Raw genomic sequence first — 19,622 nt, 5'->3', positions numbered from 1 at the left:
ACAGTGATTCGAGATTACAAAATCCAATGAGTAAGTTTAGAAATTTTAATAAATAATAATTAAGTTTAGAAATTTTAATAAATAATAATTATGGGCCAAGCGTGAATTTAAAAGAATTTTTGAATTAGTGAATTTTGCGATTTTAAAAGAATTAATCAGGTAAATTGGGTTGAAAACGAGATATGAGACCTCAAATTCATAAACCGAGCCATAAATATTTTTAGAAATATTTATGGAGTGTTAGTAAGTCAGTATTAAAGTTTCGTCAAGAAATTTTAAGGTTTTGGTAGTCAATTAGGTAAAAAAGACTAAATTGAATTAAGTGCAAAATTATAAAATGTGATTAAATAGCTCTAGTAATAATTAAAGGAGAACTAAATAGGCAATTAAACACCCATTATTGGGCTGGACGGCATGTGTGTGTAGGAAAAATAAAAATCAAGTGTGAACAAGGGGCAAAATTGGAAATTTTACAAATTAAGCATATAAAACAAGACAAAATTGAAAAATCTAGAGATATCATCATTCTTCTTCAGCAAAAACGCCATGAGAGGTCTGAAAGTTGCTGTTTTTCATAGTTTGACATATGTGAGTTCAATTCTTGCCCTTTTCTTTGAGATTTTTATGTGTTTGTGACTTTTACAATTAGGTCCAAGTGTTTAATCCATTAGTTTTTGATTTTATGGACAAAATTGAAAGCTACCATTGATAAATGTTGGCTTTTTATGATAAACTAAAATACATTTGAAGCTTTTACTTTGTTGTTTGATGATTTTATCAAGTAATTTCAATAGAAATTGATTTTAGAACCTAATTGTAAAAAAGTTGTGAATGAAGGTTTAGTGTTGAAATTATGATTTTTAAAGGTTGTGTAATAGTTTAGAATGATGGAATAAAATGTTAATTGAGAAAAATTAGCTTAAGTGATGGGCTAATTGAGCAAGGACTGAATTGTATGACCAGTGAAATTTAGAGGAAAAATGGTAATAAACATCTTGAACTAAAACAGTTTTGGACAGCAGCAGTAGGTTAATTTTGAAAAATCACCATAAATTTTAGAAATTGAATCAGAAGATGAAAAAAATATTGAATTAAAGCTTATTGAGTCTAGTTTCTTATAGAAGGAACGGTGTAAGCAATTGAATTGTAAGTTATGAGATATAATAAATTTTGTGAGACAATATCAGAATGAATTCGGGTTCCTCTGTTCTGACTTTGTAAAATCACAAAAATTTGGAGAAAAATAATTAGAGGCTCAAAGTTATATTTTTAGAATCCTTAATGAGTCTATTTTCAAGATAACCAATGAGAACATTATCCGAGTTCTGTACTGTGAGATAATTAATTTTAAGTGAAGAGAGGTCAAAACTGTCGGATAGTCAAACAGGGGAAACTTTAATGAATAAAATGTACTAATTGGCTAAACCAAAAATTCTGAAAATTTTATGGTGGAAAGATATATGAGTCAAGTTTCATGAAAAATTTACGGATCTTAATTTGGATCTCTGTAGCTCAAATTAAAAATAATTTAGTGACTATGACACGAATAGACAGCTTTAAAAAAATTTGTAAGTAAATAGTGAGATCATAGATAATGTTACTTATAAGAATGCTATATACATTTAGGATGTAGAATGGAGAGGAGGAGAAGAAAAATAAATATATGAATTTTCAGCTAGCAAGGGTTTTGTTGGGTTTTTCACACAGGAAGAAAAACATAACTAAGTTATGCGGATAAATTATGAAGCTCTTGTTAAAGCTAGAGCAACAAAGTAATTATTCCGGATGAAATATTAAGCTCTTATTGAAGTTAGAGCAACAAGGTAATAATTCCGGATGAAGTATGAAGTAAGTTTGAGATTCAAAGACTTAGGAGTTGTAAACAAACGAACAGAAGCAAATGGGATGAAAAATTTAGAGAAGTATTTCATATTTCATCCGGGTAACATACATACTGTTGTTTGTTCCCACCCTTAATAGGTTTACATTTAAAATGGATAATTTGTATGTTTTAGACTTAGGGATTAAATTGAATAAAAGAAAAACTGTAGGGGCAATTTTATAAAAATGTCAAAAATGACCAAAATGAAGGAAATGAATTGTTTTATTATTTAAATTATAAAATTGAATGAAACTATTAATTTAGATCAAGATCGGTGAAAACATGTTTTAGGATTAAATTAAAAGTGTTGAAATTGTGGAAAATTTTGTTATTTTATAGAATTTATGGGGTTTTATCAATATAGATAAGAATAATTAGGTTCAAACAAGGATTTAATTACAAGAACTTTATTTTTCTTTGTCTAAGGATGAAATCGTCATTAATCAAAAGTTTAGGGTAAAATGGTAATTTTGCCTAGAGATTAATTGAATGTATTAGAATATGAAATAAATAAAAATGATGATCAAATTTATTTATAAAGATCGGGGTGGCTCAAATATGAGACTTGAATGTGAAAAAGAAAAAGTTTTCGGATTAGTAAAACTATAAATACGAATAAGCAATGAGTAAGTTTGTACAACTTGAATTGAGTTATTGAATGTTTAAATTTTACATTTATGTGACATGAATGTGAATTGAATGTTTAAATGTATGTTTTGGGCTTTAAGGGCCCAATAGAGGGATATTATGATTATTTTTAGAATATGAATAATAAATTATTCAGAATTATCTGAAAATGCTCAGTAAACTCTGATAATGCCTCGTACCCTATTCCGGCAACGGATACGGGTAGAAGGTGTTACAAGTCTAATTTTGTAATAGCATGCCATGACACATTGCATGGGAGTTAGGTTGATGTAAAATGAGGAAGTTTCTGGCAGTTTAATGATCTGCATTATCTGGTGGTTTATCAACACTTCTGTTTCAACAGTTCGACTGTACTGTAGTGGCTTGACCACATGTATTCGATCTAGCAATTTTAACTGTAAAATACTGATGGCTCTGTCCACAGTTATCTATTGGTGTGATCTGGCTGAACGAGTTCTGGGAAACTGTATTTCAGTGTATAGCGGAGTTGGGTAGGATGTTTTTGATAAATCTACATTCTGGTTTGTTGAAAAATATTACATCTGCATAAACATACATGCTCTATTCTGCACTATTCTGTTCTTTTCCATTCAGCATTGCTCTGCTCTGCTCTGTTCTGTTATGTTCTATTCGGTTCTATTTTGTTTGAATTGCGTTGTTCTGTTCTATTTTTCTTTGTTCTGTTGTATTACCTTGGTTGAAATCCCTATGATACTCCAGATCTTTCTATACTGGTTATACAATTGTTATCAAATGCTTGCATTACTACGATTTATATATTACGTTCTGTTTATTGTTATTTGAGTTTGGTTATACGTGGTGTTTGGTGACTCACACTTTGTCTTACTTTTATCTGTCAGGAAGACATCTGACTTAGTATTGGACGACGTGTGGGAGTTCGGATTGTTTTGCACTGAGATAACTACAATTTAATCCTTTGGGTCATTTGTAATCCATTTTGAACTTGTTTTATTTTTCTTTTTATAATCTCGTCAGTCTCTGTCAAATTTATCTAAATCGTCTAAAATGAATTTCTGGTTTTCAAAGTTAAAAACTCTAGAAAGAAATACATTTTTACTACGTTGGTGTAACTCGTCCAAATTTAGCTTAAACTTAAAAATTGAGTTTTAGGGTTTTACAATTAAAGCAACTGTCAATTTATTATTTAATTCCTTCAAAATAACTGCACATATATCATAATATATCTATTACTGCTATTGGTCTTATACAAAGAGATGTATAAATAGAGAGGCAAAGAAGAGTAGAGCATTATGAAGGTATCAGTGAGACAAGACGGCAATGGAGAGGAAGATAGGTATCGTTGGAGCAGGTGTAAGTGGCCTCCTTGCCTGTAAATACATCTTATCTAAAGGTTTCCATCCAATTGTTTTTGAATCCCAAAGCTCCATTGGAGGGGTTTGGACCAAAGCGCTTGAGACTACAAAGCTCCAAACTCCCAAGCCATTTTATCAGTTCTCTGATTTTGCTTGGCCATTATCTGTCACTGAATATTTTCCCGACAAACACGTGGTGTTGGATTATATTGAGGCCTATGCAAAGCACTTCCACTTGCTTAACCACATCAAATTCAACACCAAAGTTGCTGGTATTGAGTATGAAGGTTTCCAGGATGAAGTGATCCAGTCTTGGAGTTTATGGGGTGGCACTGGCGAGCCTTTCAGCTCCAGAGGCAAGTGGAAGCTCATTGTGGAAGACTTGAATACGCTTTCAACTGAGGTAGGTATTTACATGCATGTCACTCCATCATCCATGTCCATCCGGCATCCATCATCCATCAACTTTTTTTTTTGCAGATATACCAAGTGGACTTTGTAATATTTTGTGTGGGACGGTTCAGTGGTCTGCCAAACATACCAGAATTCCCCCCAAACAAGGGTCCGGAAGCATTTCATGGTAAGGTCATACATTCCATGGAGTATGCAGCCATGGATGATGAAAAGGCTGCTGAATTCATCAAAGGCAAAAGAGTCATTGTTGTTGGGTTCCAGAAATCTGCTTTGGACATTGCAATGGAGTGCTGTGCAGCAAATGGTAAATACAATCTATTTAAACTAACTCTTAGAATTCATCCATATTTGTTTCTTCTTTCAATTTGGTTTGCAGGGGTAGAAAACCCATGTACAGTTTTATACAGGACAGCACACTGGCATCTCCCTGATTATTTTAAAAGGGGGTTTTCACTGGCATATATGTATTTTAATCGGTTCTCAGAGCTTATGGTTCATAAGCCTGGTGAAGGGTTTCTCCTCGGTCTCTTGGCCACTATTCTTACACCACTGGTAACAATAACAATAACTCCGAATCAAATGGCATGCCATTTATTTTCTTTGCTCTTATAGTTTTTTTTTTCTCTGGTGTGATTATTTGACAGAGATGGGCATATTCGAAATTTGTTGAAAGTGATATAAAAAGGAAGTTTCATTTGGCAAAGCATGGCATGGTCCCAACACATAGCTTCCTCCATGAACTCAGTTCTTGCTTGACCTCAACAGTCCCAGAAAAATTCTATGACAAAGTTGAAGATGGAGAAATTAAATTGAAAAAGGCCCCAAGTTTTAGTTTCTGTGACAATGGCGTTATGGTGGAAGATGAGACAGCACCTATAGAGGCAGAGGTGGTGATTTTGGCCACAGGATTCAAGGGAGAAAAAAAGCTCAAAGACATGTTCGTGTCCCAAACCTTTCAAAACTTCATAGCTGGATCCCCTGATACTGCAACCCCACTCTACAGGTCAACTTGAAAACTAATGATGATGATGTTGTTTTGTCGGTTCAAGATTTTCATAAAAGTATTGTCATGTTTTCGGAACAGGGAATGCATTCAGCCAAGGATACCTCAACTAGCTGTAATAGGATACTCTGAAAGTAATGCAAATTTGTATACCTCAGAGATAAGATGCCGATGGCTAGCTGAACTTCTTGACGGCACATTCAAGCTACCAAGCATTGAAGAGATGGAAAAGGATGTGAGAAAATGGGATGAATACTTGAAACAATATTCGGGTGGATACTATCGAAGAAAATGTATCGGTGCACTCCATGTCTGGTACAATGATCAACTGTGCAAAGATATGGGGTGGAACCCTAGGCGGAAAAAGGGACTGTTTGCTGAATTCTTTGAACCTTATGGTCCCTTGGATTATGTCCCTTCTTGAACCTGCCTTCTTTTAATCCATTAGATGCTGACCATTGTTACTTTCTTTACTCTTGCATGTACCAGTTCATCCTTTGTTTGTTTATAATATATGGATGAATCCAAATAAAAACAGTAGCTTTCCAGCATATGGTTCATTACTTGATCAACTTTTCTACAGTTAGCCATCTTTCACAGCTACATGATATCTTCAACTGAAATACATTATTAAATGTAATAGGCCATTTTTCTGTTTTCCAATTTACCCTATGTGGTTGGGGGGAATGGTTCAGTTCTGGATTTTATCATTTAATTTTGAGGAGGTTAATTAAAAAAATTAAATTGTTTGATAAAAAGATTGATAATCCTATCAAACATGTTCTTCTTGCTATATATGCTTTATTAATATTTTCGTATCAATATTTTAAAAAAAAATCGTGTCAATATATATATTTGTTTGGTTCGAGTCGCGCTAGTCGCGTTGGTTGTTCGAGCTTTATCTTGTTACTGTAATTCACAAAAAAGTAACATAATTTTATTAATTTTTAAATATTATTCTTTTAATTGCAGTAATTAGCATAAAATAATATTTCTTATTTAAATTATTGATTATAATTAACATATATTAACTTAACAATTCAAATATTATAATATAAAAATTTTAAATAATAATAATAAAAACATTTTTAACCTATTCGTATACAATACAATTTTATTTTATGCAAGTAATGGAAAGTAAGATTACTCAAAATAATAACTAATTAATATAATTAACTCTAATATTAATTATTCTTAGAATTCTATTTAATAACTCTACTTTACATCAATTAAATTAGCAAAACTTTTGTTTTAATAAAATTTTTTAACTAATAATGATTAATTATAATTGTAATTATCACAATTTTTTCTTATATTCAATTAAAAACTCTATTTTAAAATTAGCACAATTTTTAACTAATAATTATAATTTAAATTCTAATTGTTTTTAAAGGGTAATAAGTTGTATTAAATTATAATTGTTTTTAAATGTATAATTATCATAATTTTTATTTTATTTTAAAATTTTAACTAATAATTCTAAATTAAATATTATAATTATTTTTAAATGTGAATTTAGTAATATGATGAAAAATAAAAGGTATTATTATCAATTCAAAAGGTTTTCCAAACTCGTGTTTTATATATATATTATAGATATAAATTATTTATGGTTTTAATACACTTCCTAACTTCAATAGTTCCTTTTGAATTTCCTATCTTGTCTGATTTAAATTTGGATGAGTATTTGGCACACTAGTAGTGTACATTTTTAATTCTACAAGCAAACTTAAAAAATTGACATGTGTCTCTTTTTTTAAAATATATGTATTTAGTAATTTACTATATGCCCCTATAATATACTTGTCAACCCCAACCCTCCTTGTGGAGTTTAAAAACTTTAGTGATAGTGTACCAAATATCTTTCCTTTAAATTTTATATGAGCTAGCATATATGAGTATGTCAAAGGAATATACTTATTCAGATACAAAACAAAACAAAAACAAGAGATTGCCATATTCAAGACAAGTAAAAAGTTGAGGGAGTGATTATTTGAGGAGAAATCTTTAAAATGTCATTCATTGAGTAATCGGTTAGACTTCAACAATGTCAAGTTATTGTCCCTTGATGGGGGTTTTGTCTCTTGTACTTCACCAAGAACCAGCATGGCGTGAGAACATGCCCGATAGGCCTGGTTCACAGGGTCGAGAGCACTTTGGTTTGTGGATCTATAAAGCTCAAAGGAGAGGTGTCAGTATTATTAGAATTTAACAAGACTTCATGTCAAGAAATCAATCATCATTTCATACTTAACTCAAGCCATCAGTAGCTTTATATACAACAAAGAGTATCTTAGTAACTAATGTAACAGAATAATAGAAATTACTAATTGTATTGAACTGACTAACTAACAGTTGTTAGCTGATAAGTATAAGGAGTGAGAATAGTTATGAAGTTACCTGAGCGAGGGGAACTTGAACCACCAACTTGAGGTAAGTGAGGTTATATTTGCATAATTATACCACACCTTACATAAATACCTATTTTGTGGGTTTTATAGGTCCACCAACTAAGGCGCTCTTGACTTTGTGAGCCAAATCCCCTAGGTACCACTCATGACACATTAGCTCTAGGTAAAGCACGAGAGACAAAACCCCCGTTAAGGAGCAATAACTTGAAATTGTTGGGAGTTTGGTCGACTATCTGGAAACACAAAAATATACACACTTTTTCATGCCCTTTTTAACTCAAATTCATGTAGTTTTGGTAAAATTATTGTTAAAAAATATATAAATATTATAAAATAATTATTTTGTACGTAAATTATTAACATAATGAATCTTAGTTAACTTTATAATTAATTTTGATCATTTTCAACAGATTTGCACAAATGATGAAAATTGGCTCGACAGACATTGCTAGAAGCTCAAAATCGAAAAGTGATTTTTGAAGCATCAAAACGAATAAATTTTTCAGCTAAAGACAGTCAAAATTATGTGTATTAATTCTTAATATAATTAATTTTAATTTTAATCCAATTTAATTTGGATTAAATAAATTATTATTAATTAATTATGAAAAGTAGCCTAGTTGAGCTAAACCGAGAGAACCGAACCAACCAAGCTATGGGCAGCCCAAACTGTCCAGCATGCTGACCCAATCAGCTTGCTTGGATGATAAATTGGCTTGCAAAAAGGCCCTTGAAGACTTCGTCAAACTACAAACAAACCCCTCCTCTTTTAGTGCCTTTCTAGATTTGCCCTAGCCTTAATATAACAAGTTTGAAAACTTCGAACTTGCCACATTGTGGCCGGCCATGGGAGGACTCTTTGGCTGCTGATTTTGGCTATTTTTAGCAGTCGTTTCACACTATAAAAACCCCCCTTGGCTGCTCTTTTCAACACACCACAACATTCTCATCTCTTTACTTCTCTCTCAACTTTCTCTCTTTATTTCCCATCCATTTTCCTTTGTCCTCCTGCTGATTTCACCTCTTGAAAAAGTCATTCATCCATCATTTGGAGTAGCATTCAAGTGTTCATAGAAGCTTTGGTTCGACAAGAGCAAGTAAAGAAGGAAGAGTGGAGCAAACCTGTAATGACCCGAATTTTACCGTTACTGAAAAAGTGTATTTTCGGGTCTCTGTTTCTAAAAAATGGATTCAGTAAATATTTATTAAAAATATTTACTAAGTAAAATGAGTAGTTAATTAGAGTTTAATTAAGTGAATTTAATTTAATTAAGAGTAATTAAGAAAAAGACTAAATTGAATAAGGGTAAAAGTTAAATTATAGATTAAAAGAAAATAAAAAGACTAAAAGGAAATTATACAAAAGTATAAATTGAGACGGTGTACCGTGAAGAAAATCTAAGATTTTTTTTATGTTTAGTATATTATTATATTATTATATTATTATATTATTTTATAATAAAGATACTTTATGTTTTAATTATATTATATTATATTATATTATATATATAAACTAAAGAAGCAAATGAAAGGAAATAGAAACAGAATGGAACGAAACAGAGAGCAGGGGAGAAAAAGAAAGAAAGAAGGGGAGAAAAGGGAAAATTAAAGGTTTGAAGCTTTAAGCTTTAATAGGTAAGTCAATCAAGCCCTTTTTACTTAATTTTTGATGTTTTAGAAGTTTTAGAACAAAGTTTTGATGAAATTAAGTTGATATTTTGAAAGTTATTAGATTTCTAGATATTGTCCATGTTAAATAAAATGATGAATTAAGGGCTAAATTGATAGAAATTCAAGTTAGAAATGATATAAGGATTGAATTGTAAAGTGATTCATAAGTTTTATGCTTTAAGGACTAAATTGAAAGAATTTTGAAATTATGGTTTTATGATGAAAATAGATAATTATGTCTAAGTTTGGTTAAAAATTGAGTAGAAATAAAGTATGAATTAAGATAGAAAAGTAAGTGAATTTAGTTAGAATTAAATTGAAAATAAAGTAAATCAACATTTTGTACTAAGACTATTTTGGACAGCAGCAGTAGTCTAAGTTTGAAAAATCACCAAAAATTATAGAAATTGAATTAGAGGATGAATAAAATATAGAATTAAATATTATTGAGTCTAGTTTCTTATAGAAGAAACGATATAAGCAATTGAATTGTAAATTATGAGATATAATGAATTTTGTGAGACAAGGTCAGAATGAATTCGGGTTCCCCTATTCTGACTTTGGAAAATCACCAAAAATTTAAGAAACATAATTAGAGGCTTAAAGTTATGTGTTTAGAATCCATAATGAGTCTATTTTCAGGAGAAATCAACGGGAATATTATCCGAGTTCTGTACTGTGAGATAATTAATTTTTAGTGAAGAAGGGACGAAACTGTCAGACAGCAGAATAGGGGTGAATTTAAAGAATAAACTGTACTTAATGGCTAAACCAAAAATTCTGAAAATTTCATTGTACGAAGATTTGTGAGTCTAGTTTCAGGAAAAATTAGCAGATCTTAATTTAGAATTCTGTAACTCAAGATATGAATTAGTAATGTATTAATGATTATGAATTGTATTAATTTAGTAGTCAATGTGGTACCGGAAATCTCGGCTAAGAAAGGACAAGACAAAGTCAACGGGAGTTAGCTCGAAAATTACGGTTTGTATTTCTATAATCCAAACTTAGTTATTATTTGTTATATTTATATACATATGGCAATTTTAGTGTTAGAATTATGATGTTTTACAATTGGAATGGATTGATTTTGGTATGCGATGAATTTATTGAATTTATATTGATTGAAATTATTTTGATTGAATTTATATTGATTGAATTATATAATATACATGATTTATGTAGAAATTTGAATATTGAATGAATGTTATATTGAAAAATATATTGATTGGAAATATGAGGAAATTGATATAAATATATGAGATTATAATATTTGAATATTTATTGAAAAGTGAATTGAATTGTATTGAATTATGAATTAATGTGAATAATTGACATATATTGTTGAATTGAATGAAATTGTATGAATTGTGAAAATGGGTGAATATATGTGATTATCAGAATGGTATATTGATGAAAGAATTATTAAATTGAGAAAGTGAATGAAATACCCTATTAACTAGTCGGGCTGAGTCGGATATAATTGGCATGCCATAGGATCTGGAAGTGTACGGGATTTGTCGGCTTTATCGATCAGGCACTTTATGTGTTGTATTTTAGGCACCTCATGTGTCGTATCAAGCACCTCGTGTGTCGTATCAGACACCTCGTGTGTCGTTTTAGGCACTTTATGTGTCGTATACTGATCAGGTACTATGTACCGTTTTAGGCACAATGTGTCATACTGGTGTGTTTGGGTTGGAATTCGTGTATCCGTCAAAGTCCGGGTTTGTTAATAGGGGTAAATAAGTGAAAGATAAATCGAATAAATTTGATTGATCAAGCTATTGAAATGAAACGAGAAATTGAATTGAGAATTGAAAATTTAGATATGAAATTGAAAATATGAACCAAAGGTTCATGAAATGATTGGAGTTCGAATTGATGATATATGATGCCACTTGATGAATTGAAATGTGATTTGAGATATATGAATCGTATGTATATACTGAAAGCTATCAGGGATAGTAAGTTGATATGATATAAATGAAATTGATGTTATTGAAATGAATTAAAATGGAATATGATTGATAAGTGTATAGTTGAATATAGTTTAATGATATTGAATTGTGAATAAATTGGGAAAGCTATACCGAATAGTAAGTGAAAGAACGGAGTAAATAGTAATGGATTTATTTAAGAATTGAACAATTATGTTATTGTGTTTATTATATGAACTGTATAAAATTTATATGGTAAGTAGTTGAAATTTATCTATGAATAAATAATTGCATAATTGTAATTGTTATTATGATCTTAAGTATTTGTTATATTATTAAATGTTAAGATTATAGAAATACCATTGAGTATACTGTACTCATTGTCACGGTTTGTTTCGTCTTGTGAGTTAAGTAAAGATAGTACGTTGAATCAAGATCCCGGACGATCCCGAATTCATTAAGGTAAAGTATGTTGAGTATTGATAATGGCATGTACCCAGGATGTTTAATGAGAGTCATTTAAGTTGTAAAAGTATTGATGAAATGAGTAAATTATGGTTGGCAACGGTATGTAATATGAATTTTGAAATTTACTAAAAATTCATAGTGATTCTAAATTAGTCCCGAATTGAAATTACTGTTCATATTGGACCGCAAGGGCCCATTAAAGGGACGACATCTTAAAACTAGGATGTGTGTGACCGGAATTGGACTGTACTGACTGGTAATGTCTCGTAACCCTGTTCCGGTGATGGTATAGGGTTAGGGGACGTTACAAAACCAGTCAAGCCACGGTGAAACACCGGATTTGCTTCTTGTTCCTTATCCTTTTTAATTCTGTTGTTGTTATATTGAACATGTCCATGAATATTTGTGATGTTGATATGTTTAATTTAATTAATATGGGTTAAATTTAATTCGTGTTAGGTTGATTGCATTTCGTCTTCTTAATTTATTAAAATTATATTTGTGTTGTTATAGGCCTCAGTAAGATGTTTGATTAAGTAAAACCATGACTAAGTTATTCTTACATTACAATTGTAAGGTAACTAATGAATTAATTATTTAAACGGATTGAAATTGTAATTAATTGACACGATACTCAATCAGTGCATGTTTAATCATCTAAGGTAGCTGAGGGTTAAATCAGTATCGAGCGATACATTTGCCTTGCATAACTTGCAAGATTATTGTGATTAAATTGTTTCAAGGTAGAAATACACTGTTACCTCACATAATCTTTTATATGCTTATGAAATTGAATTAGTTGTTTGAATTGGTATAGAAATATATACAAGAGATTATTTTAATTTCAAAAGTATGTATGTGCATTAACACATTTGCTTATTAAAATTTGTTTAATCAGTTGAATTGACATAGAGATATAGTCAAGAGATGAATGGATTTTGGTAAGTAAATATGTTCATAAGTTAGCAAATTACCGAGTTCTTTGTAAAATTATTCATAACAATATAAACATGAGTTTAATAAATCTAAGTTAACAAATGTAATTAATCTAACACAATTATGTCATCTTGATTAAAATCATCTTTTGAAATTGTGCATTGAAACTTTTATTTTATTTTTATTTAATTTACTTTGTTAAAATCCTAGTTTTTAATCACCCTCTCAAATCAAAATATTTTTCTTCACCAAAGTGTTTTTAAATTGCATTCATAAATATTTTTTTCACAGTTCTGTGGGTACTATAACTCGACATTTACTTATCACTTAGTTACCAAAAAAAAAATTATAGTACTAAAATAATCCTTAAATATTTGTATGATATATTAAAATAATATCTATATAAATATAATAATTTTATATATAGTAACATTGCATTAAGATTTTAAATATTAAATATCATTTATTTAAAATCACTTAAAATTATTATTTCGGTAATTATATTTTATTAGTTTATAATATTATTTTTAATAAATTTTTATAAGATTATATTAAAATTTTAAAACTTGCCATATTAGTTGTCATTTTGCTTATAAATATAATTTATCTCTAAAAAAATAAATATATTTATTTAAAATTTATAAGATATTAATAATATAAAAAATATTTTTAACTAAGGATAAATATGATATTTTCAATCTATTTCTTACCCATGTAATACTATTATTCAACTCAACTATTATATATACTAAGTTTTGTCACATCCATGTGTGTGAACAAAAATATTTTACGATTAAAATATTTTCTTTCAAAATTTATTTAATAACGAATATAAAAGAAGTGGTAATAAATTTATATTTTAATATTTCTATTTGATTTTTGAGTTCATAATTTTAAATTCTTTTTATTTTAAGATGACATAAAAACAAGATATTTCTATATATAATTTTATAATTGAATTAATAAACTCGCTTAAATAATAGTAAATATAATATAGAAAACTTAGTCAATTGAATCAACTATGTAAATACTTAATACATTTCAATCCCTTTTCTATTACTACTCTACTCTATTGTAGCACCCCAAAGCAAAAGGTGAAAAGGGCAAGTAGTAGAAGGATGGAGAAGAATATATAGACAAACTGTAATATGTGAATATGATGTAATCCTATTTGAATATGAAAGCAGAGTTTGGGTTTGGGTTGAAATAAATAATGAAAAACGTTCTACTTTACATCACAATAATTGCTGATAAAAACACAATAATCATCAAAATCTGATTAATCCAAAGGATAAACTAACCAGAAAACAATGTAAGCATCAAAGTAAAAGAAGAAAAAATTAAAAGCTTTTTGGCTAACTGATGGGGACCATGTAGAAAATAGCCATAAGTCTTTTGTTTTTGAGAATCTGGTAGCCCACTGAAGTCTAGATTGTTTCAAGCATTACTAGATGGAGACAAAACAAGACCGATATGATAACAATGTCCCATTTCAAACTGATTCTTGACACATCATTGCTTGGAGTCGATGTTGTACAAGATGAATCTTGGACCAGGGTAGTGAAGATGGTTGAGTTGTTAAAGCCAGCATAGGAACATGTGGTTCTACTGCAACCCGAGGTGGTGACATTGCCAAGCGATAAACCTTGAGAACCTTCACATTGCATTGATGGGCATCTTTCCCATCTCGATGGTCTGTTCTGGGAAGGTTCACAGTGTAATCTGACCAAACCAGTATCAGATTCTAATTCAATTAGCATATTGAAAACCCCAAAATTTCCTTAAAAAATAACAAGGCGTTTAAACATATATACTCACGTCCAGTTGTTAGCAGCTTCGCAGGTGCATCTCACACAGCCGTTTGCAGTGAAGACGTATGTGCCATTAGCAGCGAGTAGAGGAAAGTCCAATGAGTCACTTCTTACTGATGAGTTACAGGCTGTAGAAAAATTAATAAAAATTAGTCAAATTAATCTAAAATTAATCTCACTTTCAAAGGTTGGACCACAAATCACGAATTCATTGAATCATGAATGGTAATAATAATTTTCCTCCATCCACACCCACCCACTCATTAAGCCCAAACACCCAACCCATTTAACAGCAAGAACAGAGCATTGGGAAACAAACATATTTGAAGGCAAAACATCCATCATACCATGAAATCAGACATTTACAAGTGGGTCCCACATATTGAATAGAAAACAAGTGGTGGGTCAACCCATCCCATCATAATGATTTGACAAGACTATTGATTATTTCAATGGTTAAAATAATTTCCTTTAAAAAAAAAAACTACTACAGCTTTTTTGTTTTAGCAGAGGGGTAAAACGAAATTATTATACCTTTAAGAGGAACATCAATGGGTTGCTCAGCTTTTAACTGATTCTGGGCGGTGATACCATTAATCCGAGCTAAAGTTGCCTCATCGGTTCCAAACTCCTGAGCAATCTCTAGCAAAGTACTGTTAGGTTCCACCACGTGTGCGTAATGCACCACTTTCTGACCGTCAACGTCATCGCAGCTACACGGCAACGGGATTTGCAGAGTGTCCCCAACAACTATCAAATCGGGATTCGAAATGTTGTTGGCAGCTGCAATTTGCGGGAACAGCACTAATTGCGAGAACACCTCCGCCGCTATGTGGTAAAGCCCGTCCCCTGGTTGAATCGTGTATGTGGGACCGCCGCTGGAAGTCCCGGTTCCGTTGTAACAAACACAATTGATGGGGACTCTGATGAGTTGTCGTGCAGCTATGGTGCGGTTGCGCGGAGTGGAAAGCGGCAAGTCGTTGGCTCCGAGGAGACTCTGGAAGCTCGTGACGTTGAAAAGCGAATGGATAGCGCCAAGGTTGGTGTTGTTGACGGTGATGTACCCGACAAGTGCACGGCATGAACTCGGGGAGCTACATCTGAATTCTTGAGCAGTGCACTGATCCAGGGTGAGAGCTAAGAGCAACCCAAGAATTATAACAAACAGTTTAGAGAACCCCATTTTTCTTTTTCGCATGCAGATTGAAGAAAACCTGGGAAAAATATTTGATGTTCAGAGAAAAATTAAACAAAGCATGTGAATGACTTGGAACTTTGTCTTAGTTTATATATATATTTAAAAATGTATTATGGTTATCGTGCTGCTTACAAGTCGTATTTTATGTATATGAGAAAAGGATATAAGTTAACTCCGTAGCCGCCATTGGAGTATTGACGCCGTTATTATATTAACCAGTCAACGCGTTTTCATAATGCTATATTATCAGCCATGGAGGGCATAACGCTCCTTTCTATAATTCGCGGCATTTTGAAAACTTTTATTAATCAGTCAACAACAGATCGAAGTTTCCAGGAACCAATCAGCGTGTCCCGCAAAACGCCAAAGGGGGCAAAGCTTGGAATACCAGTAGTACCAATACCTTAAGGTATACGTAACCTTGTGTTCCCATTTGTCAAATCACATATTTAGCAAAGCTTTGTAACCTTTGTTGTGTGCAAGTAGACAAAGGGAGTTCTACAAACAAGCTCTGCAATTTTAAACTTGAAAAGCATTAATAAAAGTCGATAATGAACACTCGAAGGCATAAATGTATTAGGTACTAGGCAGGGCAGTCCATGGTCCATGCTTCTTTTTTCTTATTGAATTTTTATTACGTATTTAGAGAACAGATTTTAAACTTTAGTCTTAAATTTTAAAATTTTAAAAAAATTAAGTCTCTAATAAAATATCATATTTAATTTGGTACTTTGAATTTTAAATTGCAATCAATTAAGTTTTTAAAATATATTTTCCTTAAATTTTCTAGTGATTCCTTAAATAATGACAAGATAAATTATCTCACACTTAACCTAGAAAAATGATGACATAGTAGATAATATTACAACTTACATAAAAGGGTAAACTACTTAGTTGGTCACTCACATTTTAGGGTGTAATCATTTGCAATTTCGTCACTTAATTTTTAGAGTATTTTCATTTTAGTCATTCAATCACTAAATCTCTAATTGCGCTTAACTAAACACGCTACAAAACCTGTTTTTTTTCCAACACATTTCACAATAAAAGATCTATAATAATAAAAGATTTAATTTTTCTATTTTCTTGACATGGTAAATAATGTGGCTTTGCTAGGTCTAGCAACTGTTACTAGCGTGGATCGTCGCGCTAGCACCGTTAACAAGTATATCTACAATGTATCGGTCAAAAATAGAAAATGTTAGTCAAATAGTTTAATTGATACAATTTAAAAATTTGACAACTTGATTAAATTTTCATAACCTGATTTAATTGATTATTTCAAGGAATTTTTTATCCATTATGATTTCTTGATTGTTAAGTAACTTCAAAATTATATTTTTCAATCTTTTTCATAGTATTTGATTTTATAAATCCAATGGGATCTATATTGTATATTTTTCTTATTATTTCTAATAATAATATTATTTTAATATGACATATTAAAAGTCTCCAAAATTTTAAGATAAAAAACATTCCCTTTTCAAATTTCTAATCCAAAGAAATTAGTGAAATTATTTTAATATTTTTTAAGAAAATAGTTAAAATGGTTCTTGAGGAGCTGCAGCATGAAATCAAGACCTTATTAAAAGAGGATACTCATTTGAGTATTTTTGAATAATCAATTAGTAATTAATACATTTTCTTATAACTTGGCCTATGTTTTTTTCTACCCAAAAAAAACATGAATTTGTCTAATGGAACAATTACGAAAACTAAGTTGAATTCTTAGTTGAAGAATTCATTTTTGGATGAGGCCCATTATCACCCTCATCTTCAAAACTGCATTTTTAACTTGTAACAAAACCTACACTTTTGGAAATTCTCAATTTCAATTTTTTTTTTTTTTTACAATTTTTATCTTTTAGTAACTTTTTTTATGATGATTAAACTTGTTGATGAGCTGGGCCGGGTAAGTTTATCTGAAAAGTGAGAGGGTTTGGATAAAAGTATAAATTTAAAAAATGGGATGGGACAAAAAAATAAAACCTATTTTCTAAATGGATTAGGCCTCGAATAAACTTTTTTTTTGGCTTGGGCCTAACCCAAATTTGCAAAAAAGTTTGCTGCTTTTTTTATTACTACTGTCATTATTTTGCTATCATTTTGTTATTATATTACTATCATTTTGTTGTTATTGTTTGGATATTGTATAACTCTTATTTTATTATTAATTTTGCTACTATTTTAGATGTATTTGCTTGTTAAGTTGCACACTCGCAGTACTTATCTTAGTGATATTCAAGTATATTTTTTTTTCTCATTTGTTGGGAAACATTTATTTTAATGTTTTTATTGTATTTGAATTTTGATGTATTATATTTTTTAAATTTATTTTTATATAAAAATAATATAAAAAATTTTAATACGGGCAAGCCAAGCTATGTTCGAGTTTTGGCATTTTTTATCTGGGTGGACTTGGACAAAATTTTAGGCCCATTTTCTAATCGGGCCGAGCCTAAATCTTTTACGTGACCTGATGCAAACCCGACTCATGAACAACTCTAATGGTGATCATTGAAGATATTTTCAATTTGATAACTTTTCCTTTTTTGTGCATAAAAGGTGGTATATAGCTAATTTTTAGGAATGCTATTTCAATATTAAAATTTATCAACTTTTGAGGGGTCAAATTTCGAATACGAGAAGTATTTTAGTAAAGGTAAAATTTTAATAGGATGTAAATATGGAATTATTATCTTCTATCCAAAGAAGACAATAATTGAGTGGATTCCTACAAAGCAAATTAAAAAGATGGATTAAGGAAAGAAAATCAACTCTTAAAACTCAAAAAACTTCAATTTTCATGGACTTGTGTCAAAGTGGATTGCAAAGTAGCTTTAGATAATGAATTAAATAAAAAGAGAAATCCAAATGCAAAAGGATATAGTTAAATAACGTTACTAGCCCTTATTTAGAATATAATATATTTATATCGGGTAAACAATTATTTATCTATTCATATATATCACTAATTTTCTATCTCCTAAAATGTACTAGTTTCCCCAGTACTCTATGAAATTGTTATTAACTAAAATATTAATGAAACAATATTTGAATTATTTTGTATATTTATTTATTTATAAAAATATTAATTTATTTTTTATTTTATAAATTATGTTAATAGTATGATAAAAATATTAATTATAAATGGTAAATATTATTCTATCTTGTATTAAAAAATTTAGAATATAACGATTTTTTTAGAAAATATAATTCTTCATAAGAAGAATAAAAGAACATAAATTTTAATAAATTTCTTTTCAAAAATTATAACAAAATATTCAAAATTTTATGTGGATTTAATATAATTTTTATTAGAACTTGGATTTGCAATTAATTAATTAATTAGTTATTTTGATTTTGTAATAGTTTTTATTATATTTATGAAATCAATATATACATGGAATTTAAAAAAGGAAATGAATATATACATGAAAATTCGAAAAGACAAATAAATATTAAAATGCCAAATGGGATAAAAATACAATGTCGACACAAAATTATTTTAAGAGCTTGTAAATTGTATATTTTATTTTTAAATTAGTAACGGTTATATTTTAATATTTAAAATATAATTTATATATTTAAATTAAATTTTATAAATAATTAATATTAATTACTTTAAAAATTTAAAATTTATATTTTATATATAAAAATATTACTAATGAGTTACAATAAATTATTTATTTATATTTTCACTAAATTATTATAATATTAATGAATTTAAACATTATTTAAATTTATATTTTTACTTCACAATATTATATCTAAAATAGATATTTTATTTCTTAAAATATTTTTTACCAATAATATTAAAATTTAAATTTTAAACTAAATTATTTAAAAACACTTTTCATAAATATCTTTCCTTAACACTATTCAAAGGCAACGAAAAACTAGCCT

General features: G+C 29.6%; 2 protein-coding genes across 2 annotated transcripts; one reads left to right on the top strand and one right to left on the bottom strand.

The window, feature by feature from the left end:
* Positions 1 to 518: 518 nt before the first annotated feature.
* Positions 519 to 5,816, top strand: LOC108466702 (probable flavin-containing monooxygenase 1). The gene is made up of 5 exons (XM_017767074.2): positions 519 to 588; positions 3,391 to 4,267; positions 4,345 to 4,830; positions 4,923 to 5,281; positions 5,363 to 5,816. Exons 2-5 carry the CDS (start codon positions 3,830 to 3,832, stop codon positions 5,703 to 5,705), a joined length of 1,626 nt encoding a protein of 541 aa, XP_017622563.1. The 5' UTR covers positions 519 to 588; positions 3,391 to 3,829; the 3' UTR covers positions 5,706 to 5,816.
* Positions 5,817 to 13,877: 8,061 nt separating this feature from the next.
* LOC108464631 (lysM domain-containing GPI-anchored protein 2-like) lies at positions 13,878 to 15,968 on the bottom strand. The gene is made up of 3 exons (XM_017764999.2): positions 15,053 to 15,968; positions 14,526 to 14,646; positions 13,878 to 14,429 (listed from the first exon to the last, which is right to left on the bottom strand). Exons 1-3 carry the CDS (start codon positions 15,714 to 15,716, stop codon positions 14,135 to 14,137), a joined length of 1,080 nt encoding a protein of 359 aa, XP_017620488.1. The 5' UTR covers positions 15,717 to 15,968; the 3' UTR covers positions 13,878 to 14,134.
* Between the last annotated feature and the right edge of the window lie 3,654 nt (positions 15,969 to 19,622).

This window comes from Gossypium arboreum, chromosome 2 (assembly GCF_025698485.1).
Source record: "Gossypium arboreum isolate Shixiya-1 chromosome 2, ASM2569848v2, whole genome shotgun sequence".
Classification (NCBI taxonomy): domain Eukaryota; kingdom Viridiplantae; phylum Streptophyta; class Magnoliopsida; order Malvales; family Malvaceae; genus Gossypium; species Gossypium arboreum.
This window is presented reverse-complemented; position numbering and strand designations above follow the sequence as displayed.

Bases quoted from the DNA above. Each gene is read 5' to 3' on its own strand.
- LOC108464631 (XM_017764999.2), bottom strand. From the start codon at position 15,716: ATGCGAAAAAGAAAAATGGGGTTCTCTAAACTGTTTGTTATAATTCTT. The intron at 14,647-15,052 runs GTATAATAATTT...ATTTTTCTACAG, and splicing joins CATTGATGTTCCTCTTAAAG to CCTGTAACTCATCAGTAAGA. The intron at 14,430-14,525 runs GTGAGTATATAT...TGGTTTGGTCAG, and splicing joins GAAGCTGCTAACAACTGGAC to ATTACACTGTGAACCTTCCC.
- LOC108466702 (XM_017767074.2), top strand. From the start codon at position 3,830: ATGGAGAGGAAGATAGGTATCGTTGGAGCAGGTGTAAGTGGCCTCCTT. The intron at 4,268-4,344 runs GTAGGTATTTAC...TTTTTTTTGCAG, and splicing joins TGAATACGCTTTCAACTGAG to ATATACCAAGTGGACTTTGT. The intron at 5,282-5,362 runs GTCAACTTGAAA...TTTTCGGAACAG, and splicing joins ACTGCAACCCCACTCTACAG to GGAATGCATTCAGCCAAGGA.